Here is a 25387-nt window from a genome sequence, read left to right on the forward strand (position 1 = left end):
GAAAGGCTTATATAATGTTGAAACCACCAAACACTTTTAGTATTGTCAATTACAGCATGTGGCATCTCAGAGATCTTGAAGTTTTACGGTTTGACAAATCATGTAGCACATTCACCCCAGGCCCATCTACTCATCTCAGTAGTGTAGGCTTTGAGGGACCGTGAACAAGTGACTTGATTAAAATCTAATGCAACCAAAACTCTCCTCTGAAGAGAAAATTCAATCCATTTCCAGTGAAGCAGAAGTGAAAAAAATCAAACAGCTTCCCTTGAGGTACAACGCTGCTGCATACGCTCAGTGCCACTGCGGCTAAGGTGAAGTGGTAAGTGTCAGTCATCCTTACAAATCCCTAAGGTGATAGCTTCACTTTTAAAGCTTTCAACATACTTTGACAGTAAAGTAAAAACTTAAAGGTCAACACTACTTGCTAAGGACAAGATAAACACAAGAAAATCACTTTGGAATTTTTCATGGATCACAAAAGTAAACTATTAAAGGTAAAGGAAAAGTTTTGATTTGCTGTATTATTTATCCAAAGGCTTAACTTTGGGATATATTTAGGGATGACTTTCTTAATCTGTGCCAACATATTGACATTAGTGTTGCACCAGTAGAAGAGAAATGCCATCCGCCAGCCTTGTAGGATAAGATGAACCTAAACGTTACCTTTCTAAACTAAAGAAATACTGTCATAGGATTCTGCAGGAGGTTACCAAACCCAGCCTCTACCATCCATAATGTTTTATTTATATAACAACTTTTCTGCAGCATAATTAATATGAAGAACACAACTGAGAATAGAAACACTTTGAATATTTATAATAATTCTCACTTAGGGGAAATGATATATGCAGAGGTGTAACAAGTCAGCAGGGCACCCAGGGCAGCTGCAGTACACAGCTAGTGTGATTGTATTGCTGCAGTGGAAGCTGCTATTTTTTCACCCCCACCGCCAAAGCCACTGCCCAGGCTGCTGCCCCAGTTGCCGCCTCCCCCTCCACCCCCAAATCAGTACGCTGCTGGGTGTGTGACAGCGCTGACATTTCTTACCACTTCAAGCTGATATGCAGAGATGACTGCCCACAGAGTTTATACTTGTTGAATGGGCTTTAAAGTTTTAGAGCAGCAAGAAAAATGAACCAACCCAACAAGCCCACTCTGGCTTTAACAGCCTTTTTTGGCTCAAATGCAAATGTGAAATGCCATGCATTTTTGGTACTGCATGTGCGTAAAGCCCGACTTTCTTTCCTCCAAGAAGCAAAACATACTTGAGACAGGAGGCTGATTTGTCATAATCTCCCAACCACTGTGTGATTTTGCATAACTACATCCCTCTGGTAACCCGAGTCATTGTTACTACCTTAAAATAACTAGCTGAAACAATTTCTGGTATCCAGCTGAGAGACGATCACATAATTCCACTCTTCTATTTCACAAGAAAATGCTGCGAATGCATACTTTCAGCTAGGGACTGTACCGAAAGAAGTCACTAAACTTGAACTCGTCTCTTGAAATTTCGAGTGATGCCCCCTATTGCTTTTGTTGTAAATGTAGAGGCTTCTTATACAATGCTGTTTATGGCTGAGCTGCAAAACCCACCATATTTGTTCACATTTTTCACAGCAGTATTTTTTAAATGTACGTTGTTTAGCTTGCTACTAAAATACAACATATACTTCGAACTGGGACTGGAGAGAAAAAGGGCCAGTAAGTACATCTGTGATGGATAACACTTATATCCGATAGACTAGCCCCTGTCTTTAAAGCTCAGATGACTTTTTTTTTTAAGTGCATCCCTGGAAATAATATGTCATGATATTTGGTTTTTCTCTGAAAATGTTACAGTGTTTTTCTGTCCCCCTGTTAATGCCTGCGAGGTCTTTTCATCACTACTGTTTCTCCTGATCATACAGAAGAAACGGTGAAAAATATTCTACTCTGCATTCAACAGTGGGTAGGGGTAGCAAAAAGGGGCGGGGGGGAGGGGGGGGAAATCCCAACAAAATCTCTTTTAACTAATTTATTTTTATTTAAATTTTTTTAGGTATTTATCCCAACTAACAGAAACAATATTTTGAGACCAGAACATAATTTCTAAGTTGAGAATACTCCTTTTAAGACAAAGCTGCTCAAATACACTCAGGCTGCTCAAGACTATCAACAAGCCAGAAATAAAACATCCAGTTTCACTTTAAAAAGAAGTCTTGAACGGCATGGAACAGCTTCAAGTAACGCCAAAAGTCACTGCAACAATGGCTTCCAGGAAAATCTTAACCGATCTGTCAATTCCCCAATATTTTTAAATAAACATATACTGTATTTTTCCAAAAATATAATAGGGTTAAAAGGAAAATATTCATAAAGTAGCTGATGGTTTTGCTATTTAATCTTACTAATTGCATTGCTCAAAGTATTTACGAATAGGAATTTTTAAGAGACTCCAGTGTGAATTTCAAAAGTAACAAGAGGGGTAAAAAAAAGGTTTTGAAGATGTAAGTATTTTTATTTTACATTAATTAAAGAAAACTGAACCAATACTGTAATATAAAACAGAACTTCATTTTCATTAGGAATTTAAAATATTTCAGCCATCGTTTAGCTAGTTTTAAGATTCTTGCTCCCTGTACAAGCCATGATGGAAAAATATACATCAAAAGAAAGGGTGACACATCCTGAAATGTTTAAATATTCAGAAAAAATGCTGGTTTTAAACTACCATTTTCAGTAATTTGCCTTAATCTGTTGATTCCCCATCAAAAAAACCCACCATTCATGTGACTAAAAACTTTTTTACACTGTTAAAATACTGAACACGCAGCACTGAAAATTTTAATTGAAATGAAGTTTTCCAGCAACAAATTATGTAGCTGGAAATAATAAGGAGGGTATTTGCCTTCACAGTTTGCATTCATGCCATAGCAGCTAGCTATAGGAAATGTTTAGAAGATTCTCAGCGAAAGTGAAGTTATGTTACAGTTCTTGAGTAATGTCAATACACAGAAAATTTACTTTTATCAAGTTTATTTTCTTTGCACATCTATTGATGTAAAAAGGTTGGTCTGTTTTCCCTTTATATTTTGGTTGAGTAAAGTTCTCTTAGCTATTATATGATTAAGTATGCTCTACTGTAGTACGATCAAAAGCATCTGGAAAGGTGGAAGTGAAGAAATCCTCTCTGGGAAAGTTAGCTTAATGCTTGCACTTCAGAGTTGCCCATTATCAACATTTCATAGCGAGTCTCTTTATTTTCAGGTCCCCAAGGTACGAACAGTAAATTATGACTTGAACTAAACAAGTCACACTTGGCTCCAAAATCAAATTTTCCTACCTCTATTTTCAGGTCCCCGAGGTGGGCAAAGGAAATCCTGGTCACAGCCAAAGAAGTCATTTTTGGCTCTGAAATACATTTTCCTGCTTCTCTAGAGCCAAATCCTACCACTGAGAGTACCATGGCTTTATGCAATACTTTAACATTTCTTTCTCTCTCTCTTTCTTTTCTTTTTTTTTCTTTTTTTTGCTTTAGCAACCTAATTCTGAAAGATTATGGAACCATATTCAGTAATACAGAATTGGTGCCATGGCCACCTTTTTCTTAATACCTTATTTTTCCTTCACTGTAGCTCCGCATACTTCTAACTCTTAATTATCGTTATTTCTATAAAATGAACAAATCTGTTTTGGACTATTCTCTTAACATATTTCTCTAAGAAGTTTTGTGGCTAAAATGCAACTTAAAAATTCTAAATAAATGAATATCCTCCAAAGGGTGCTATTTTCAAGCATATCAATTAAATTCATACAAAATATGCACTACAACTTAACTGACTGGACTGAACTGATTATCTGAAATCCTTTTTCTTCTTATCCACATACAATAGAAGTAGCAGCATATATTTAGCACAACCATATGGAAAATATGACATCCAGTATTATACACTTGACAATGGGACTTCTGCCTGAGTAACGACACAGGATGGGATTCATAATATTACTACTCCAAACATATAACAAAAAAAAAGTATGTTAGCATCAGACAACATGTATTTGGGATTAGGCATCTTTCTCTGTCACATTATTTATGTGCTCTAATATTACAGTTCACTGGCATTAGCATCAAGTTACAAATCATAAAATACATTTAGAAAGCAGGTTGATCAGAGACAAGTAATATTAGCAGTGGAGATGAGCCAACATCAAACTGCCAGGATAAAATATTGGTCTCTACAGGCTCAATTCCACAAACCCTTATGATTGCACATAGTCTTACGGAAAGTAACGGGATTGCTCACAGGAGTAAGAAATATGTACAGAAGTAAAGGCCTGTAGGACTGAGCTTAAGGAGCCCTTTAATTAACCGTGTGAAAAAGGACACTCAGTTGTGTTTCCATGTAGCAACTATGGCATTTTTTTGGCGAATTAATCTCGGGCATATCATTCAGGGATTTATCCAGGGAAATGTTAATCAGTTACATTTCCTATTTAGGAAGGAACATCAGAATTAATTTCTGAACTACCTTTCTTGTACGGCATACTTCTAAAGTGTCTGTTTTGCTCTCCACAGATACAATTATATCATGATTTACTTCTGTTACTTGTATCTTTGATTTTTTTCATAGTTTTTTTCTGAATTCTCTGCTGTCTATTCAGAACTCAAAGTATCTGCCAAAATTTGAAACAGTCAGAAAGTTTTTAAATGTACAATATTTTTAATTTGGCAATTTTCCAATTAAAACATCCTGCCAGAAAAACTTAAAAACCCCACAACCCAACTATATAATAGAATCACATTCCTAAATTAACCTAGGAACTCCAGTTGATGCATTTGTGAACCCAACCTCTTTTCATGCCCGTAAGGAAGGAGACATTGTGCAGCATCCCCTGAAGGCAAGCTTCTGGTAGACCAAGGAGAGAGAGAAAAACTTCCAGAGCAAAGGAAGTCTCAAGGAGAATAGTGCCAGCAGGAACCCTGCACTGGAGTAGGGTTCTTGCACAGTTAAGTACTACCTAATGTATGAAAGAATTAGAAAGCCTGCATCTTCTAACAAGATTGTATAGCTGACAATCCAGGAATCAACAGCTTCTCTGTGTATTTGCAAATGTATTTGCTCTACTAATTCTAGCACCCACCTGCCTTAAAACGAGTTCTTAGCACTTTAACCTGTCTTAGAATCCACTTATTGTTAAATCAGAAGTACGTGAAGCTTAATCTAGTTCTGAGGCCAGGTGCTCAAAAAGACCAAAGCCATCCTAAAGAAAAGCCAATGCATTCTATTATATATGACAAACATTTAAAAGGGGAGAGAAATTAGGATTCTCCAGAATTCCAGTTTGGTGGACACTGCTGACAGACGTCCAAATTAATAGCTTTTGAATGGGAAAATAACTCCTAGCATGATATTTTGAAGCCAGTAAGAATAATGTATTTCCCCCCAACTATCTCTATTTTCAATGTTCCATGTGAACAATAGCTGGATCCCTAGTCTCAGATACCTGAAAATCCCATAGTACCCTTCATTCTGCTGGGGGGAAAAAAAGGAACTTAAGTCTGATTAAATGAATATGACCATAAAATTAAGTTGCACCATAATCAAGATGGCCATTTCTCTGCAGCCCAAGTATGATTTAACCCCCTGGCTATAGGGCTTGTGATTTTTGGATGTTAACTACAAATAAAATACAGTAACACAGCCAGCAAAGCTCCAGTCACTTAGGATAATGGTTAATGCTTAATTCGGTACAATTGTCCATGCAATTACGTAAGAATCTCCATCTATCACAGATAATACCGTTTAATATCATGCGTGTTGGATATCAGCACTGGATAGCATGCCAATTTTCAGACACATTTTACATGCATTATACACAGGATTTATGATCCGTGAGGTCCTAAAGGCTCAAAGATTGTAATTGTTTAAAAGGATATGTATTTTACAAATATTACAGTAAATTATAAGTAAATAAATTTTAAAACATCCTTCCTACCTTTGGGACAGGGTATATTGATTCAGGAGATGGCAAACTGTGCACGTCTTAATCAGAAACAAAACAAGTCTAAACACACTTTACACTTTAATGTATCTACTGTATATATTCTGAATTAATACAAGAGGGCTGAAAAAGGCAACATATGCATCTAAGAATTCGATGTATATTAAACTTACTTCATCCTAGGAAGTGACACTAAAGGCATCAGTCCTCCCAAGCAGTGAAATGCACACTTTCAAGTGAGTATCGTAATTTTTAACTCACCACTCTTCCACATAACCTCATAACCACATTCTTATATGATAATTCTAGATCCAATTCTTTTTGTGCACTGTTGTCGTGCAGTTGTACTTGCATGAACTGTATTGTACCCATGCATGCATTCCTATAAAGTCACATCAATCTTTGTTGGAGAAAAGACTCGCCTTTCCAAAGGTGACAATCAGTGCTTTGTTTGCAGGAAAAGCAAGATACACAAATTGATCCACAACTGGAAATAATATACAAACTTAAAGCTTTAAAACAAAATACAAATCTTACGACTGAATTTGCACAGAACGGTTGCTAACAGGATATCACATTGAGCCTGAGCTGTCTGTTGTACCACATGTGTACAATAATAACCAGCTCATCCAGGATTACCCTACGAGCGCTGCCATCCACAAGTCAGCTCTTCAGATCTGATGCTAAGAGACTGGTGCATGCCCTTCTCTCATTTAGAATTGATCACTGCAGTGCTTTGTGCATTGGCAAATCTAAATATATGCACTTACAGTTTCAGCTTGTTTGCAATTTGGCAGGGAGTGGTTCTACCCTTGCTTAAAAATTTAAAGTTTTTTTCAGTCCAACTTTTAAGAGGAAAAAAACCCCAAAAAACCCAGCAGATAACCTTAGTAATATTGAGTTTTGTTATTTAGTTAACAGCAACCATCTGCATTGTCTGGGTTCAGATTAGATTTCAAATCTGGTTGAAGTATTAAAGCAAAAACTACTACTGTAAGCATGGGGGCCATAACTCATCCTGCACCCAACCATTAGTATCATATACCATTCAGAATATGAAATCACTCACTTTTTGGAGGTCACCTACTGTAAGGGCCGCAGGGGGATTCCAACCATGCTATACAATAAATCTTTACAAAGCATGACTTAGGTACATAACGGTCTCTTCGAACAATACTTTTCAAACTTTAAAATGAGACCTAGACTTCTCTCTCATGTTGGTAAACTGTGAGAATAAAATACAGTGTATCAAGTTTAAGCCAGAAAGAAAATTTTGTGGCTGAGAAGAGCCTCAAAAAAAAGGGGGGAAAAAAAGAAAGCTAGAAACACCGAACGAACATTGCACTAGCAGGCGCCACTAATATAATCTTACTAGTCCTTATAGGATGCGTTTTTTTCTACCCAGGCTGTAACTGCACACACATTTTGGGCAACAAAGAAGTCTTTGGTTATGTGTATAAACACAGAATGCATCCCTAAAACTAAAGAAGCTGAGTCAGTTTTGGCTTTCAAGTCAAAACTTATGACAGCCCTGTTTGATTTGGCTGGCTTATAACCAGTGTCTGGCAGTTCGAGGATTTGTTTATGATGTGATACTTCATTTTGGTTGTTAGGTCTCTATAGCAGTTTGAGGCAAATTTGAAAGGTTCTTAATAAAATAAAGGAAAGCAAAAAGGGGAGGCTGTTACTACTGGGGGGGGGGAAAATGTACTAACAATTGAGTAACTGTGGAGTTGGCACACGTAGAATACCAGAAAATAATTTGACTAATCAGCCTGAATATTTTCTTTATTCAGATGTCAGATTCTAGAATCGCGGGGGACTAAATAGATTGGAGTTTATACATGCAGAGAGGAGTCTCTGGTACATTTGCTGTTGAGTTCCCTTAAATGGCATCCGCATTCATTCAATCAGTAATCAGCCATATAGATGTTAATACGTTTCCATTTGACCCTTATGCCTCGATGTGAAGGCAGAAATTGTTCAAGGACGACACTGATTTTGTGTTTAAGACAATGACCTCATTTCAGAGGACTTGCATCCACAGTCAGAAGATGCCGCTTTGATAAAATGACCATATTTTCCAATTAAAACTTTGGAAAGGTTGGGGGTTACTTGTTTAGAGTCCCAAAGTAGTTACACAGAAGACAAAAGTACATTTTTAAATGTGCGCAGTGTTACTACTGCCAGTTTCTCACTCAACAGCTAGCTACAAATGTGTGTTTCTTGAAATGGGGGATTTTTTTTCCAGTAACTTATCATACTAAATAAGTTTATCGTGAAAAATTGAATGTTCCGTTAATATTGCTTTAAACAAAGGACAATAGCAAAGCTGTTCCGCACTCTTGACTTTTCTCTCCAGTCCAAACACTTTTCATCATACTGAATACTTGTTCCACAGGACTGTTTGTTCCTGGTAAACTAAGGGCAAATTCTGCTCAGATGTATACAATTTTAACTCTGTTGTTAAAGAAATCCTGACTGATTAAATGAAAAACTGAGATATCTCAGGTACTCTGAAATGCTCTCAAAAATGCTATGATATCATATGAAAAACCAAGAGTCTCCCGATAAACCTGGGAATATGGTCACTTTACACTTTGTAGGTGTAAATTAGACATCCATAAAGCAATTACAGCGGTGAAGGAAAAATGCTTCCAATGACGCGAGCTGAGAGGTGGTGAATAAGCTTAAATTATTCGACTTACAAAGTGTCAATAGCAAGATATCACATTCCAGGTAAGGACAACACACCAGTTCTGTCATTGCAAAAGGGCCATATGTTGTTTCTTCTTTAAATAAAAAAACAGTAATTGCATACTCTATTTACTGAAACACTATGTTTAAGTTTCCAATCCTAAGATTAGCAGCTGTTACCCAACTGAAGAGTGGAAGAAATGGCTTCAGAAGACAGGCACTTTGGAAACATTTTGGTAAATCTGCTTTGAAGTCTCTTTATCCTGAAAAATTGTTATTAGCTTTACGTTATCAAATGTTTAATGTTAGTAATGCAGTCATCTGGGATTTACCTTGCACAGGAGGCAACTTGTGAAGTTTATACTGCAGGATGTCTCAAGAGTTTTGTGTTTTTCAGAGATAAAAGCAAGTTTACAAGAGCTATAGTTGATAGGAAAGAAAATCTGATATATGGATTCAAAGGGATTTTTGCACACCCTATGACAGACAACAGGGCAAGTTTAATGTACTTGTTAATCTAAAGAAAAGGTATGAGAATTGGTAGAATTTCAGGCCAAAGAAAGGGGACCCTCAGAGGCAAATCAATACATTTGACATTCACTCTCACAAGATGCCTATTTCTACAGCAAGCTGTATGACAGTGGGGGCCAACCTTTTTGACAGGTGTGCCACAAATTAGATCTATATGCTCCCTGGGTGCTACTCTGATCCCTTTCCCCAGCCCAATCTGCTGCTCTGCTTTCTGCTTCCTGCCTTATCTGCCACTGTGCTGCTTCTCCCCTTCCTGATCTGCTGCATGCCAAACAAAAGCTGCTCGTGCCACTTGTGGTACATGTGCTTCTGGTTGGCTACCCCTGCTACAAGACATCTACCTAGATGGTCATTAAATGCAGCACTTGACTGCCCTGGTATTTAGTCTGCCAACTGAATTCTCCATCTTTCTGGGGGGGTTTTTAGGGACCAATTTGCAAGGGGGAATGTCTGAGCACAAACTTAGGGCCAGGTCTCTCAGTGAATTTGATTAGTGGTGAAACAAAGGTATAACAACACAGGCACTGAAATTTACAACTAAGATTCCCTGACATTTGTAGAATAAAGCTTCCGTGGCTCCAGACTGCACTAGGCTACAGTTTTCTCAGCACAACTAAGCCCCTCATCTTCAGGAGCACTTACCTTCTCACTGACTGTTCCCAACTCCAAAATGGATTGCAATACTGATCATGGTTACAAAGTACAAGGCTAAGTATAGACTGTCAAAAAGCCTGAGGCTGAATTGATTCAATCCTTGCAGGTTAGTCTAAACTGCATAGATTGAACAGATAAGCAAGTGAACAGACATTCACTTTTGACTCTGGAAATGCAGCCACGTGCCTGCAGTGGCCCAAGCCAAAAGCCAGGGGGCACTACAGCATGGCTTGCTGCTGGCTGGAGCAGACAGCTTGGGCCAAGCCTAGCCTGCCCACCCTGTGGGGGTGGGGGGTGTTGCAGGGGAGGTGCAAAGCATCCTGGGATGCCAGGAAACAGTTAAACTTGAATCGCGAGGGGATCTGGGATAGAAGTTCAATAAACCGATTTAACCTAAATCAATGAAGTCTGATACTACATCCATCCAGGTTTACGTTAAACCAGTTTCGGCCATTTCGAAAGCGGTTTATGTGCACTGAACCTTCTGTTATGTTACAGATATGAACTTGTTTCCAATCACTTATACCAGTTTATGTGTAATTTCTGCCCCTAGCCCAAGAGTATAAAACACCCGAAAAAACTTGTATCAGTTTGTATCCCTACTTTGTTTTTTATATGGACATATACTTGCAAGCCAGTCTCTCAAAACAACTCAGTGCATTTTTCATTCGTACTTTATATTTTCCAAAAGACAGTGCGTCTTTTTGTGAACCTCCTTCTTGTACCAACGAGCAATTACTCACAACAATAGTCCCACTGAAGTAAATGAAGGTACTTGTGAGAGTAAAGTGTTGACATTCTACCCAGATCACATGAAAGATACAAGACAACCCTGAAATTTAGTTAATTCTAGGCACTTTGGATTGCTACATTCAGAAGTTACTTTAAGAGCTTTGCCTCAAGTCAGCTAAAGCTTGAATCATCAAAAAAGCAATGCTCTCAGTTTCCAGGAAGAGGTTATTTCATGTCATAATTTCACACCTCAGAGCAGCAAGCTAAAGAGCAACATTAGCCTTGGAAAAGGTTTACTGTTCTACTCCCAGGCTAAATGGAAAGTGTTATACATATAGCTATATTGAAGGAGGCAATGGGGATTAAAGAAGGGAATTACAGCAACCAACAATAAAAGAATATGTGAAAATACCTCACCTCCCCAGTAGGTTACCATTTTATATTACAATCCCCTTTGCTTCTCAACTTACTTTTCATCTTAATGTTCTTATGTAAATTTATATCCATTAAATTATTTTCCATAGAACACAGCATCAAAACAAAACTTTTGAAATCTCTTCCTCTCATTTACACTGAGATCAACCTACTAAGTACCTCACTATAGCTGATAAGCTATTTAAATAAGTTTGGAAATAAGAGGAGAAATAATGTATTGTAGCTGACAAAACAGGATCAAAAAGCAACTTTGATAGCACTATGACTTTCATTAGGCATGTTCAGACAATGGCTTACAGTAAGTTTACTGTAGGTAGAGATAAACTAGTATTACAATTAACAAGCAGACACCAACCAAACTCCATTTTTCTGGGTAGAAGGCACTCTGAGTAATTCAAAATGAGATCAGGTAAGAACTGGCAAAATATCTGATTATATGGTATTCTGTAGATGAGGAAGTATTTTAAATATAGCAAAATTTAAGTCACAACATTTTGGGGTAAATGTTGATGTCTTACCTGGAGGTCCTTCACGTTTGGAAATGGGATACCTATAGTTATAACAGCACGGGCATTTTCATCAGAGAAATCCAGGCCTTCACTAACTTTCCCTCTGCATACAGCCATGAGGAGTGCTCCATCTTGAAGCAAAGAAAAGGAGGATTTAGCAATCATTTGAGAGAGAAATCATCAATTTGCAAAACTAAGTTTTACTAAATTCTTCGAGAGAGTTAAAAGTGTGAGTGTAGCATGAAAAGGAGATGTTGGAGATGTTGAGTGCACTTGCCAGGGATGTATCTTTGAGACAGTCTGCTATGCTTATTGATTGAGGGCATCAAGCCAACATATGATGGACAGAGTTTAATGCTGGCAGCTGGCCCAAATAACCTTACTAAATAACGTCTCTACTAGTGGTCATACCTTTTCCACCTTTATGCTTTATTGCATCATAGTATATTTTCAGCAATTCATCAAAGTCACCCTTGTCTCCTCCTTGAGGCTCTGCAATGACCGTCTTAACCATCTCCAGATTACTCCATAAGCCAGTGTGTATCCAGCGATCCTTTAATTTGTCCAACAGCTACACAAACAAAACATCCAGAATAGCAATAGTGAAAATGATGTCATCTAAATTTTTTTATTGCTCTTAGGCATACCAATCATATTTTAAGTAAAATATACAATGACACACGTCCAGTTTTGTATGACAAATTATTCACAGTTTGTGAATATCAGTACTAAATTGGCATTATTGAAATTCATGCAATAAAATTTAAACATTCCAAAAATGTAAATCAGTGGTTCTCAATTTCTTTAGATTCAAGGCACCCATTGGAAAACTTTCACTTTGATTTTTGACTATAGAAAAATAATGGAGCAATTATTCTGTTGCTAAGAACTCAGAAAGACCACAACAGGTCAGTATGCTTTTAACACTATGGATTCCTATTTGAAATCTCTGGCTTTATCTTGTGAATCATGTTTGCACACCTGACAGTGCTAACATGCCTGGGTCTCAAAGCACCCTGGCTGAGAATAACGGATATAAATATTTGCATTCTCTACCGCTGCAAGAATGTGTTCTTGAACACCATCATCCTCAGAAAAGAACAAAAATAAATTGTGGCGTGCATGAATACATTTCACCTACTGAAGACAGTTGAAATGTATAGGAAAAAAATCTCTCAGGGTTTTTTTCCTATCTTTTTCTAGGTTTCCCCTGCATCTGAAAGAATCCTCCATGCCTTCATTTTGCATTGCTCCTTAACAGAAATAGCCACAGCACCACAGTATGTTTTGTAAAATGTGGTGGTCTGCTGCAGCTAGGATTTTTGAAAGGCTATAAAAGCAACATCGCCTAAAACTGTCCGGGTGGTAAGAACCGCACACCACCCTGGCAAAACAAGGGGCCACTGAAAGCACGGAGACTTGCCTTTTAGGTCACCAGAGAGAAAGGCCAGTGTAGCAGAAGACCCCCACCACCTGCAAGACTGAAGTCAAGTGTGCCGATTTCAGCAGACATTGTCATTGAATGTTTCAATTCTTTTAAATTAACTTGTATAAATTAAAAAAAAAAAATCAGAAATAAAAAGTTTGGAAAGTAGGTTAGGAATACTGTTGTACCTACGAAGACTCAGGAAAGGCATGAGGGGCAATATTATTTGTGATATCTTTTCATTAGACGTTGGACAAGCTTTTGGTGAAGAAGGGCACTTTGTGCCTGACAACAAGCCTGACAGCTCTCCCAACTATATAGCAAGTCCAATAGAAGAGATCACAAAATACCCTTGCTTCAAGTATGGAAATATTGTTCAACAGAAATTTATTTGCTTTTAGGGGGATAGTGATAGAGGAAATCCATGGTACCCAGCAAATCCTGTGTTTGTCATTCCAAATCAGCACAAGTTACGACCATTGCACGCAAAAGATTTGCTTGTTTTACTTTCACTGTCAACATAATAAAAATGTGTCAAACATTAGAAAAAATATATATAAATAAGTAGGGAATGAGCACAGGTCTCACTGGTTGATTGGATGAGTGCTTTTGGCAGTCGTCTCGGTTCATTCCCCCTCCCTTAACAACTCCCATCAGAAATTTTATGAACCCAGAGATCAATTCTCGTATCTGCCAGATTTGCCTGATGGTGCACAATACTGCCCTCAAATAGCAGAATGGCAGCAGGCATATTTGATACGAGCTGAGCAAATCTGGTTCAGTGGACAGAAGCAAATACTTATTTAATTCACTTCTCTCACTCTTCAGTGAACACTCATGTTTTCTTAACTATTCTATAGTACAGTCTTCCTGGTCGCATGTATTGAAAGATTTTAAGTTCACAAGCTCTGCAATGAGGATGATGCCTATTAGCAGTCAAAACCTGACTTTGCCTCTCTCTACCACTCCCTCCAGCTCCACTCACTGCAGGCCTCTCTCAGTACTTTGACTCAGGCTCTGTAAACTGCTCCCTCTGGAACCTGCACCAATCCCAAAATGTTGCTCAGGCAGCCACGGCATCCCCTAGCTCTTAACACAATTACTTCCTCCCCTGGCAGCAAATCTGAGATGTTAGGTGTTTAACCTTGTTGCAAAAGTCATTTGCCGTATATACAACTATAACTCAATACATGCATAGCTGAAGGTGACAGTGTACAATCACATTAATGCCAGTTGAAGAATGCCTGTGAATTCAGGGAGCACCACCTATAAGGGATATTTGCACAGGTGACATTTTTGACACTGAGCTCATGTCGTTTATTGAAATACAACACAAAACATAATAATACGTACATTTTTAATTTTATGATATATCTATGATGGAAGCCAACTCTAAGCCACTACTGCTCAGATTTTTTTGCCTTGCAAGAGTTTTTTTCCACAGAAAATATTTCCCATTAGGACCAGAATGACTGCTTTCTTGGTGGCACATCTACCAGTATGTATTGAGGGGACGAATGATTTGTCATCAGCTGTTGAGTTTTGGCCAGTTCTGTTTCTGGCACTATTTGGAGAGCTAACAGCTTAATATCTAGTGCATGCTTCTCCATGTAACGAAACCCAGCGAACAAGGGCAGAATCAAGTGTTGATGAAGACTATTAACAGAATCCACAAAGTTCACTTCTTATGGAAAAAAACCCCACACCTTGACAATGCTGGATCCACCAGCAGGTATTAAAATTACTGACCAGGATGGGCGCGTCAATCCATTTGAGGGCCTTAGCCAGGATGGAGGAAGTGAGCCTATGGGAGCTCTATTTTTCCCTCCTCTGAAAGGATCCCCTGCCCTAAGCACTCAATTGCAATGTTACTCAGGCTTCAGTTCTACCATTCCCTCTCGTCTAACATGTATGGAAAAGGAAAGACAGTGCTATGGTACATGCCGAGTTGAGTTCAATTTGAGTTTTACATACAGAACTTTTCATAGTTTGATTTCTGGAGACTGCTTCTCTTTCCTGTGTACTGTCTCAACAGCTAAGATCAGTTGGTACTCTTCTGCTAACACTCAGACACAGAAGTTCTTAGCCGAGGGTCCTCAACTCAAACTTTTTCCTTTACTAGTCAAATAGAGCTTAAGTTTGTTGATCTCCACAGAATACTACAAAAATGCCTGCAAAGATCTTCTGCGCTGGGGAAAACTTGCTGTGGACTAAACCAAGTTCTCTTTTGGGTTAACCTGATTTGCATCCTTTTGTACGGTGAGGTTTAAAATACTTGTACACATACCTAGAGAATAAAATGAATGCATTTAATTCATTTACTGAATAAGGACACACTAGAATAAACCACTAGGTTCTGCCTTAATGCCTAATAAAACACTAGTGTTAATTAAATTAACTTTTAAATGCTACTTATCAGCAAATCTGCCAACTGTAGAATTCAACTTCTTGTTGATGCAGAAACCACGCAGTAACAAAGACCATTAATATGCCACACAAGTGATCAGTATCTCACCAGTTTAACAGGATACATGCTTCCAAATATGTAAGAACTGTAAACACCACATATAATTTTACAGATTTCAAACACGTTGGTCATTTTCTTTCCCCTCTCCCTCTATCTATATGTACTTTCAAAGAAATACAACTTCCACTCATTAGTGGAAAGATTGTTCCAGGACATCTTCATCAAAATGCATTACAAAATGCATGCAAAGCCAAAGTCATTTTTACATGCATAGCGTAGAGCAATGCAATTACTATGCTCTGCCTCTGCTGGCATATGCTCAAAGCTGCTGCTGGCACCCAAATGGTTCTGGTTTCTCTTGGAACGGACAGCTGTCAACACACCAGCAAGCTTCCCTTCCAGATGTAAATTATTCATGTATTTGAGAATATCTGAGCAAGGATAAAAACACCACAATGAAATCTCATGGAGAAATTTCACTGCTCTTCCCATTTATGTTGTGTTTAATAGTTGACCATAAACTGGAACTTTCTCCTATACAGAAAAGCATGCACATATGCTTGTGTAGATATGGTCCAAACACAACTATACATAGATACTACAATAATGAGAACTACAGAAATGCCCATAAATGAAAATAAATAAAATATAATACATATCCGTGTCTCATAGGAACTATGAACTCGAGTGCAGTGTTATCATGGAAAACAATAGCACTTTGGAAAGGAAGAACACGGACAAGAATGGGGTATAATGCCAAAAACCACAGGAGGTGGCCATTAATGCCCCGAGTCAGTCACTTTTTCTGCCCAGGGGAATAATAGTTTTTGCAGTACAAGGCAGTCTATATATGTATTATTAAACCCTTTAAAAATGGATTCTCTAATGGTTCTATAAATGAGAAGTCTTCCTCCAAGAGAGCAGAAAATCTTGTTATGTGCATAGAATCTGCCATCTTCCTGGACTGATGGATGCTATTTTTGATGGGGGTTTTTTTGGTAATTTGAAAACAACTGCAAGTTCTGATTCTCAAAAGCGATGTTCTTTGTATCTAGGCTTATCTCCCCTCTTTGTTGTTTCTTATATTTTAAGCGGCCCATGAAGCTTTCCAGCATCTTGTGGGATGTGAGAAGATCTTTTCTTGGTATCTCTTACCAGCCCTCTCACTCCCTTAAGCTGAGTCCTCATATCCCGCTTGAGGGCAGAACAAGCCGTGCCCCTTTACAGATTGCCTTTCCTTTTTCTGATCTCAGTAGTAGCACAAGGGGTTTCCTATCTCATGTAGCAAAGCCCAAGATGTGTTTAATGTATTTTACCCTGAGGCAAGTTCAATGTAATTTCTGACATCTTAAGGAAGGCAAAGTTAAGAAGCTAAATTGCAGTGATCATACTGTCGCACATAGTATGGGAATGTAGTCAGCTTCTCTGCAGGATTCTTTACCTCCTGAGTGATTTCTTGTGAACAGATCCTGACTGTTGGGGGAAGAATCTAATGGAGAACAACAAAACCCTATCAATTACCTGCTTCCCTTCAGATGCCACTTCCCTCACCACAAAACCCTATTCCTGCATTTCTTACACAGAACGTTCCTAATATATTTTAACATTGGTTTGGAAAGGGGAAACACGATTGTTACCTTATCTGGCTTAGGGTTACCATATGTCCAAGGTTTTCCTGGACAAGTCCTTTATTTGGGTCCTCCCACCTCCATCTGGGTGTTTTTTTTAAATATCAAAAAATGTCCAGGATTTTACTCTGCTCGGCATCCAAGTTTTTCCTGGCACTTTCCAACTTCCCCTAGCATGGAGCTGCTTGGTGCTGTCAGGAGCAGGGGAAGAGTGAGTGGAGGCAGAGAGCATCATGCCCGTGTGCATGCACATGGCTGGTATGCAGCTGGATGCAGGTAAGTCTAAGGGGGGTGGAGGGCCAGGGCTTGCAGACTGTCCAGGGGGCTATGTGTGTGTCTGTGGTAGGGATGTGTAGATGAGATGGGTATGTGAGGGGGGCAGATGCCTGGCAGCACTGGAGGAAGCTGTTTGGGTGCTGGGATTGCAGCAGGGCAGGGGAGGTGCCTGCTCCTTCAGCAGGGGAAAGGGGGGGGCGGGCCTTCTGGGGCAGCAGGGAGCTGCATGGCCAGGCTGGTGGTACTGAGGCTGGTGCTGTGCTTGCAGGGACAGGGCAGCTCGGAGATGCTGCAGGGAGCAGGGGGCTGAAGGCTGGCAGTGGCGGGGGGAGGGAGGGGGACTGTGGATCGTGTGTGCAGGGCACAGGCAGTGCCAGGGGCCTGTGGGTCAGGTGTGATGGGTATCAGCAGGGATGGGGGGGGGGGCTGCAGGTTAGGAGTGAAGGGCACCAGCATGGTCTGGGGAGTGGGATACTGAGCGTCAGGAATGAGGGTCGGCAACAGGGCTTGGGGGGCTGTGACTTGGGAGTGGGGGGCAGGGCAGGGCATAGGCATACCATTGCCCTGCCCTCCTCAATCATACTCCCCCCTCCTCCTTCCCCGACAGGCGTCCTCTTTTTTAAACTGGAAATATGGCACCTCTAATCTTGCTACTGAGTAAAAAAGGATCTCTTCAGTCCCTTTTAACAGTATTGAGAAGGCAGGAGAAAATATAGCAGACAAATAAAGAGCAGCCAGGGACAGACAGGAATTGAAGAGCTTTGCCATCTGACAGCACAGGAAAGAGTCTCCCAATAGCTCCTGATCTACTGATCAATAAAAAACAATCGTCTATTATTGCACTGCAAACCATGACACTGAAGTAATGTATCTTTCTGTCATTTTGATATGTAGGTATTGTATTATTTAAATCCTATAAAACAAAAGGGATCTTGTGGAATAACCAATAACCTTAGGTACCCCACTTATGAAGCCTATAATTACACGCAAAAAAGTTTTCCCTCTCAGAATTCCAATATCTCCAACATAGCAAAGAAGATATAGAAAGTTTTCTGTAAAGTACATTTTATCATGCTTTCCCACCCGGTATCTCTGAGCCAATTTCATTGTCATCTGGAAATAAGGAGGGGGGAAAAGCAGCCATTAAGTTTTGTTTAATAAAAATCACAGTATCGGCATCATTGTTAGTGCAAAAAGTCAGGGATCCTCTAGGGACTAACATTGATCTAAAAGCCTTTTCCCATGCAGAGCTCTTCATGTGTTTGCTACCAGAATTTTCTTTTTGAATAAACATTGCTTCAAAATCAGAGTGCGTCTCCAGTGGGCTGGAAACGTGTCTGAAGGGTCAAACAGAAGTTCCACACACAGTCAGCATAAAACTTTAGAAATGGAAAAAAAGACAGATGCAGCCGATCCACTGGATTGACAACAGAAGTTCACTAGACCCCAATTTTGGTGACTCTCAGGTGGAAGGTGAGGCATCTCAGACCGCAAGGGTGCTCACTTGCTAAAAAGGAGCTCTGACCAGTCAATGTCCAACATATAAAGGACACAAAAAGGTGTACAAGACTCCCATGACACAGTACCTTCTTGTGAAGCTTTTCAAAATAAGTTCTTCATTTCATGTACGCACTATATAAAAAGCAGGGCAAAGGGAGGAACTACAAGGACACTTTTGAAAGCAGTTGAAATGTCATATTTGGAAAAATCTTACCTTTGAACATTTATTCCCTTAAAGGTGTGACAATTTTAAAGTAAAAAAATATCTGTGTGTGGCCTGATAATGGTCTGCACTGCCATGGAACAATTCTCAGAGAAGGTTCTTTGGGCAAATCTGATACATCTTTTATTAAACCAACTCAAATAGTTAGAAAAATTCTTCTTAGCAAGCTTTTGGGTATAAATATCCCTCATCATGCTGAGGAAGGATCTGCATCTGGTGTCCAGTGGACAGTAAGAGCTGAGGTTTTTGGAGAGGCGGTCTGACTTGTGTCATTTCTCAGTGAATGCCTACATCTGATCACAGCAACTGTTTCCAAAGCGTGTTCTCCATCCTTTAGTTCATTAGAATTACCAAACTCAGGAAAAAGGGAATCCCTGAAGCCTATGACAGACAAAGAGGACTAGGTGAACCTTTAATCTACCCAAAGTTTAAGTACATAATTTCAGGTACCTACTGCACAAACTAGGGAAATTATGAAGTGTCTCAAGACTATTAAAAACTTACTTTTTTCCGGACAATTTTGGGAAAGCCTTACAGATTTGTTCACTTTTAACCTCAAAGCATCAGAAACATTTCAAGGAACTGCAGATGTACGGAAACTGTATCCAGCTGCATCTTGCTATGCGTACAGGGTGCACAACTATTTCACCAGTAATTATGAGATTCCGGGAGAGACAAGAGAAGCTGTCAACTTGAATTTGTGTTCTTCAAGCCCTTTGACAATTTGTACATTGTGAAAAGGGCCATAAATTCCACAGGTTTATGAAATCAACCACAAGCATCAGTACAAGGAAAATGCATGCAAGGGCAATTCCAGCCGCCTAGAAATCTTATTGGAGAGGAGGGAACACAATCAAACTATATGCCATTTAAGTAAAACAACAATTTAATTCCACGTTGTGGTTTCTTAGCTTTCAAATTAGTGCTCCATTCACAGTCAGCTGAGCTGCATTTAAAAAATTCTTCCAGGTTGAAACTTATACTCCCAAATATTGTTATTTTAAGCATAAATCTTATAATGTTCCAGTTCATGTGACTATTAGTGTTATTCAAACCTTTCAGTTTCAAGGACTCATTATAAACAGATATAAAATTTCATCATAAAATATCACACAGAACACAACAAGTCTACTACTGACAGATTTTAAATGATTCAGTAAGAACTCTTTGACCATTTTTGTGACTGAATTGCAACAAATTAACACTGAACCTTAAAACTCCATAATAATTTTGTTCTTTGTCTAAATCTTCAAAAATTAAAAGCTTTGTGCTTTTGCCAAGAATATGTGCTGAGCACTTTAGCTTTAAAAAAAAGTACTATTTATTTAACAACAACCACCACCATTACGAACCAACGTGTCAGAGGACAAGTATTTTGAATAGAGTTCTTTTAAGTTACATTTAAACACTTTTTATACTTTTTTTTTTTCCCCTCTTCCAGAGGAAAAAAACCCATGTGTTTACATGTTTCTGTACTTTTCTGAGAGCTCTTTTTTCCATTGATCTTTGTTATGTTTTTACTAATCTAGATCCCAAAACATTAATCAAAAACATCTATTCAAGTTCTTTAAAATCCCGCTCAGGGAGAGACTGCTCATCTTTGGGTCCAGGCCGCAGAGGGAGGCAATCACCAACTGAAGATGTCAATTACATACAGTTTCTTTTAATTTAATTTGATGCCTAGGGAGTAGCACTCCCTACTGACTTCAGAAAATCTCCTAGCAAGTCAAGAATCATTTTAGCTTGGCTGGGGGGGAAATCAGCAAACAAAGCAGATGCAAGCTGCACTTCTTTTAATTTTTCTGAATGTGACTCGAATATCTGTGAAAGGTGCATTTTACCATCTAGGAAACTGAAGTCCTCAATTAAGCTACTGATTAAGCACAGCATAGGCTACAGAAGCCAGTTTTGTCAGAGTGCCTCATCCCCACCCTGAGAAACTATATCTGCATAAGAATTGTTATGATGATTCTGTTTTCATCGTCTCTAGCAACACTGCCATTAAGGATGCTAAGTGCTAACAATACTGGCGAGTTTTTGAAGAATGTGTGGGCACCTCTTACCGAAGAAATAGCCAAATTCTGTCAGTGGATACTTGTTATGAGTTTCTGTATTACTCTCAACATTGGCTGGATTTGAAGCAATGGCTTTCTTCATGCTGTTAACCAGTTGTTGTTTATCTGGACATCTTTTACCTGGGCAGCTTGGGTATCTAGGTTTATGGTTACATAAAATATTGAAACTGGCTCATCCAGAACCATTTGGCATATGTCCAAACACATTACATTTCCTATAAATTGAAAGCTCTTTAGCAGTAATTACACACTGAAACTTTCTGAATATACAAATTTTCATTTTTCTGTACAGGGGTAAACAGAGTATATGTCTTCTATATCCCTTTTTTTTATTTCTTCCCGTCTCCTTCCAACACCTCTTCCATGGATTGCTCCTGCATTGTGAAGCATGGCTTAGCTTCTACACAGTTCCTAAAAAGAAGCTTTTGTTCTGGGACAGAACCTGAAGTTTGACAGAGAAGTTAAGAGAGATCTCAGTGGGACAGAGCTTTTTCTTATCGAACCCTACTTACTCCTGATAGGATGTCAGAAAGAAATGCTGCTTTCCTGTCTCATATCTGATCATCTCCTACCATTCAGACTGCCTGCAAAAACTAGCCCAAGTCACTTCTACAACATAGGATGATCATAATTGCATCTACATAAGCTGCCTTCACTCTTCCTCTCAGACATTTGTACAATCTAAACTGACAGGATCCGTCTTCAAATTTAAGGCATTAGAATGGTAGAGATCATATTTTCCATGAAAGTAATCCTCTGATGATCTCAGGACACACATGTTTTTATAATATATCTTGTTCTGTAGATATTATATTACCTTTAAATAAGCTTTCTGGATGATGTGGTTCGCTGAGTCAGCTAGTTATCTACAGCTGTAACTTTCTGTCTAAGCTCTCTCCTGCCAGTCGCAGTCTGTTCTCCACAATGGTTAATTCTGGCATGGCAGGATGTCCATGGTTACATGCTTTAGCTTTGAGTTTAAGAATTAAATAACTTTTTGCCTTGTCATTTTGCAAGGACTGCTTGTTTCTCCTTCCCCTTTACTTGAAGGAAGCAGTAGAAATGATATGGTACTAGTAAAGCAAGGTAGCACCCACAGTAAGATTGGCTCCTCTATTTTTTCTCTAGATACTTTTATTTGTGAGTTTTGGTGACAATCTCAGTCCATGAACCGTCACTAAGAGATGCACCTCTCCCACTGCTTAAACATTAGCAGTATTAGAGCCCTGGAAAACACTGTATTAATCATATGCTAAACTGTAATATGCCACAAGTTTGACCAATTTATCAGGCAATAAAATGGCAAACCAACCACAAAGACGTTACATGTTTAATGTAATATATGTGGAACATTTTTGTGGCTGATTTCTACCAGGTTTAATTTAAACATGAGACATACTGCATAGCATGGGTTTTAATATCCCTGTGCAGGGGGAGCCCACTGACTCCCCACAGTGGAATCTTGTAAACTCATACCACGCAGCCTGATGCCAGGTTGACAGGTCTGCAGAACAGGGATCTGGGAATCAGGGAACTCTCCAATCCCCAGGTGGCCATGCCTCACTGTGTGTGCAGTCAGTTCCATGCCCTAGCAGACAGATGATGGGATCTGAGAAATTTTATTCCAGATCCCAACAACTGCACATCCTGCGGTACGGATGGGGATATGTAAATTCCTCAGATCCCATCAGTGATAAAAATATGCCAGCAGCCTCACACATGCATGATTTCAAGTTGATACCAGAGACCACTTCTGATCTGGCTTCATTTGCTATTTACATAGCTGCAACCCTAATACTACTGACTGACACTAAATAGGGTTTACTGAGTTAGCATCCAACAATATGCAAATGAAATGAGTGATTCTGGACCTATACCTAAATTCCATTTCTTCTTTTTAGGGTTTTTTTTTTTTTTTTTTTTGGGGGGGGGGGGGAGTTAGAAGGGAGATCAGGAATAATGAGATGGGAAGAAAGGAAGATAGGGCAATGGAATAATAAGCAGGAGGATATGGGTGAACAAGAGTGACTGCATGAAAGATGTGTATTTTTGACCATCATTCCAACTTTAAAAGGCAGCCTGCTGATATCACCAGCTTTCAAGGGCTCTGAAGGGAAGTACTATGAAAAACACTGCAATACATTTAATTAAAAAAAATGCACCCCAGTTATTTTTCCCCTTTAAGACACATCTGTTACAAATACCTCTAGAAAACATTACAACAAAAACAAAAAACATTTGTATACATCACCACAAATACTGTATATGTATATATTTCACAGGATAGTTACATGTGCATCTTTTAAATATAGTTAATTCACATTTCATCTTGATTTTTTATAACTTTTTAGCTGTTTAAATCATATTCAGAAAAGAAGAATAATGGCAAAAATCTCTGCTTGACACCCAGTCATTTGCACTGCACTAGTCAGGGACCACACTGGCCAAGAATAACTTAGCCTGCTGAATTATTTAAGCAGTTGTTTGCACTCAATTAGATTTTCATGAAAAGTTAAGCAATAGAGTTATTCACAGAAACTTTTTCATGTTTAAATGAGGTACTCAGACACAATACAGGAAGGCATTTTTATTATTAATACCTGAAAAACTTCATTGTTTGGAGCAACTACAATGTATTAAAATAGCAACATAGTACATGACTACCCACTTGGAGAAAAAGATCTCAAAATGAAGGAAAAATATTTTGTTAAAAAAGTTTCAAATTTCTTCTGTGCATTCGGTATAATCAGAAAGACTACATGATGTGAGCGTATGAACCAAGACTGAAGAACAAGCGACATTTCAGAAGAGATAGCAATGGACAGCAGTTTGTAGAGAATAGGATTTGAATAGTACATCTCACTTAGTAGGAAGCATGCTCATACATAACGCCATAACCGTGCACTTATCACCAGGGATCCAGGTTTTCCGTTTTCTCTTTTAAAGGAGAAAAACACAGGAAACTGTTTCCCTTTGCAGGCTGGCAGAATTCCAGGCTGCAAGAGGCTGCTTGGGACTGGGAGGAGCAGGACACAGGGGGTGTCACGTGCATGTCTGTGTGCACAGACATGCACGTGGCTGGGAATACACCACCAGGCAGTGGTAGAGAGCAGCTCCCCAGGTAAGTCTAGCAGGGGGGGTGAAGAGGGGAGCAGATTTGAGGCAGTGGTAGCCATGGTGAGGGAGGGAGTGGGGCAGGGTTGGTGATTGGGGCTGGGGTGCTGCCCAGCTGCGGCAGTTCCCGGGCCCAGGGATGGGGCAGGAATGTGCAGCCATGGGCCCTGGCCAGGGAGCAGGGCAGAGCCATGGGGGGCTGGCTGAATCCCCATGACGCATCAGCAGAGAATAGGGGGACACATGCACCCCCCCATTTGTGTCCCCATAACGGGGCATGGGGCTGCAGCCTGGCTACTGCCACAGCTCAGTGGGCAGGACCTGGCCTAGGAGAGCAGAGGTAAGGGGCTCTGGCTTAGGAGTGACAGGCAACAGCATGGGCAAGGGCAGGACACTGGCATATCAGGGTTGCTCAGCACCACAAAGGAATAGGAGCGGGGGGGGAACAGCCACAGCTGGACCCATGTCCTGGTGAGTGAGGAGGGCAGGGGGAGCTCTGATTTTCCATGATTAAAAAAACAAAAAAACAAAATCAAGCACTAAAATATACCAATATTTAGAATTTATTTTATTATAATGATTGAGGCACTGATAGACTTCCAATTTGCTTTAAAATTGTAAATATAGCAATATAACATTGTGTTCAAGTGATACCTATATATATGGTGGCATTTCATTTTAATTATGGCAGAACTCAAAGATATGCTCAAAGAAGAGGGGTTTTTTAAAGGAAGATGAAGACTAGGTAAGAGAGAAATCCAGGAAGGCTGGATTCCCCATCTGGAAAGAGCTGTACAGCAAAGCTCTATACCAACAATAGAGACTTTGAAGAATAAAGAGGAGAGAGAAGTGCTTATCTTTACTTCAGCCCAAATCTCTAAGAAGAAAAAGTACACACGTGCCCTCTCTCAGCAGCATTCTTTTCAGACCAATGAAGATAATGCTCTAGTCCAGTGTTTGGCTACCTTTTTGTGGCAGCTGGCTGCCATGAACTAGCTCAGCGCTGAGCTGCTGCTGCTCCCTGCCACTCAGCTGTGACCTGGGCAAAGCACCCTCCAGCAGCCCCTCAGCGTCAAAGCTCCCAGGTCCATGGACCAGATCCAACGGCTCTGTGGCCTGGATTGAACCAGCA

General features: G+C 39.5%; 1 protein-coding gene across 3 annotated transcripts in view; it reads right to left on the bottom strand.

Annotated features, from left to right (window-relative positions):
• The window catches only part of BRIP1 (BRCA1 interacting protein C-terminal helicase 1), a 102397-nt gene that overhangs the window by 22835 nt on the left and 54175 nt on the right, over positions 1-25387 (bottom strand). For all 3 annotated transcript variants that reach the window (XR_002102995.1, XR_002102994.1, XM_019545673.1), the window contains exons 14-15: positions 11958-12117; positions 11556-11677 (exon numbers count right to left, since the gene is read on the bottom strand). Coding sequence is in view for 1 of the 3 variants with exons in the window: in XM_019545673.1 (XP_019401218.1) it covers positions 11556-11677; positions 11958-12117 (282 nt within the window). In the remaining 2 variants the exon portion in view is untranslated. The remainder of the gene's footprint in view (positions 1-11555; positions 11678-11957; positions 12118-25387) is intronic.

This window comes from Crocodylus porosus, unplaced genomic scaffold (assembly GCF_001723895.1).
Source record: "Crocodylus porosus isolate Cpor-Errol unplaced genomic scaffold, CroPor_comp1, whole genome shotgun sequence".
In the NCBI taxonomy this organism is placed as follows: Eukaryota; Metazoa; Chordata; order Crocodylia; family Crocodylidae; genus Crocodylus; species Crocodylus porosus.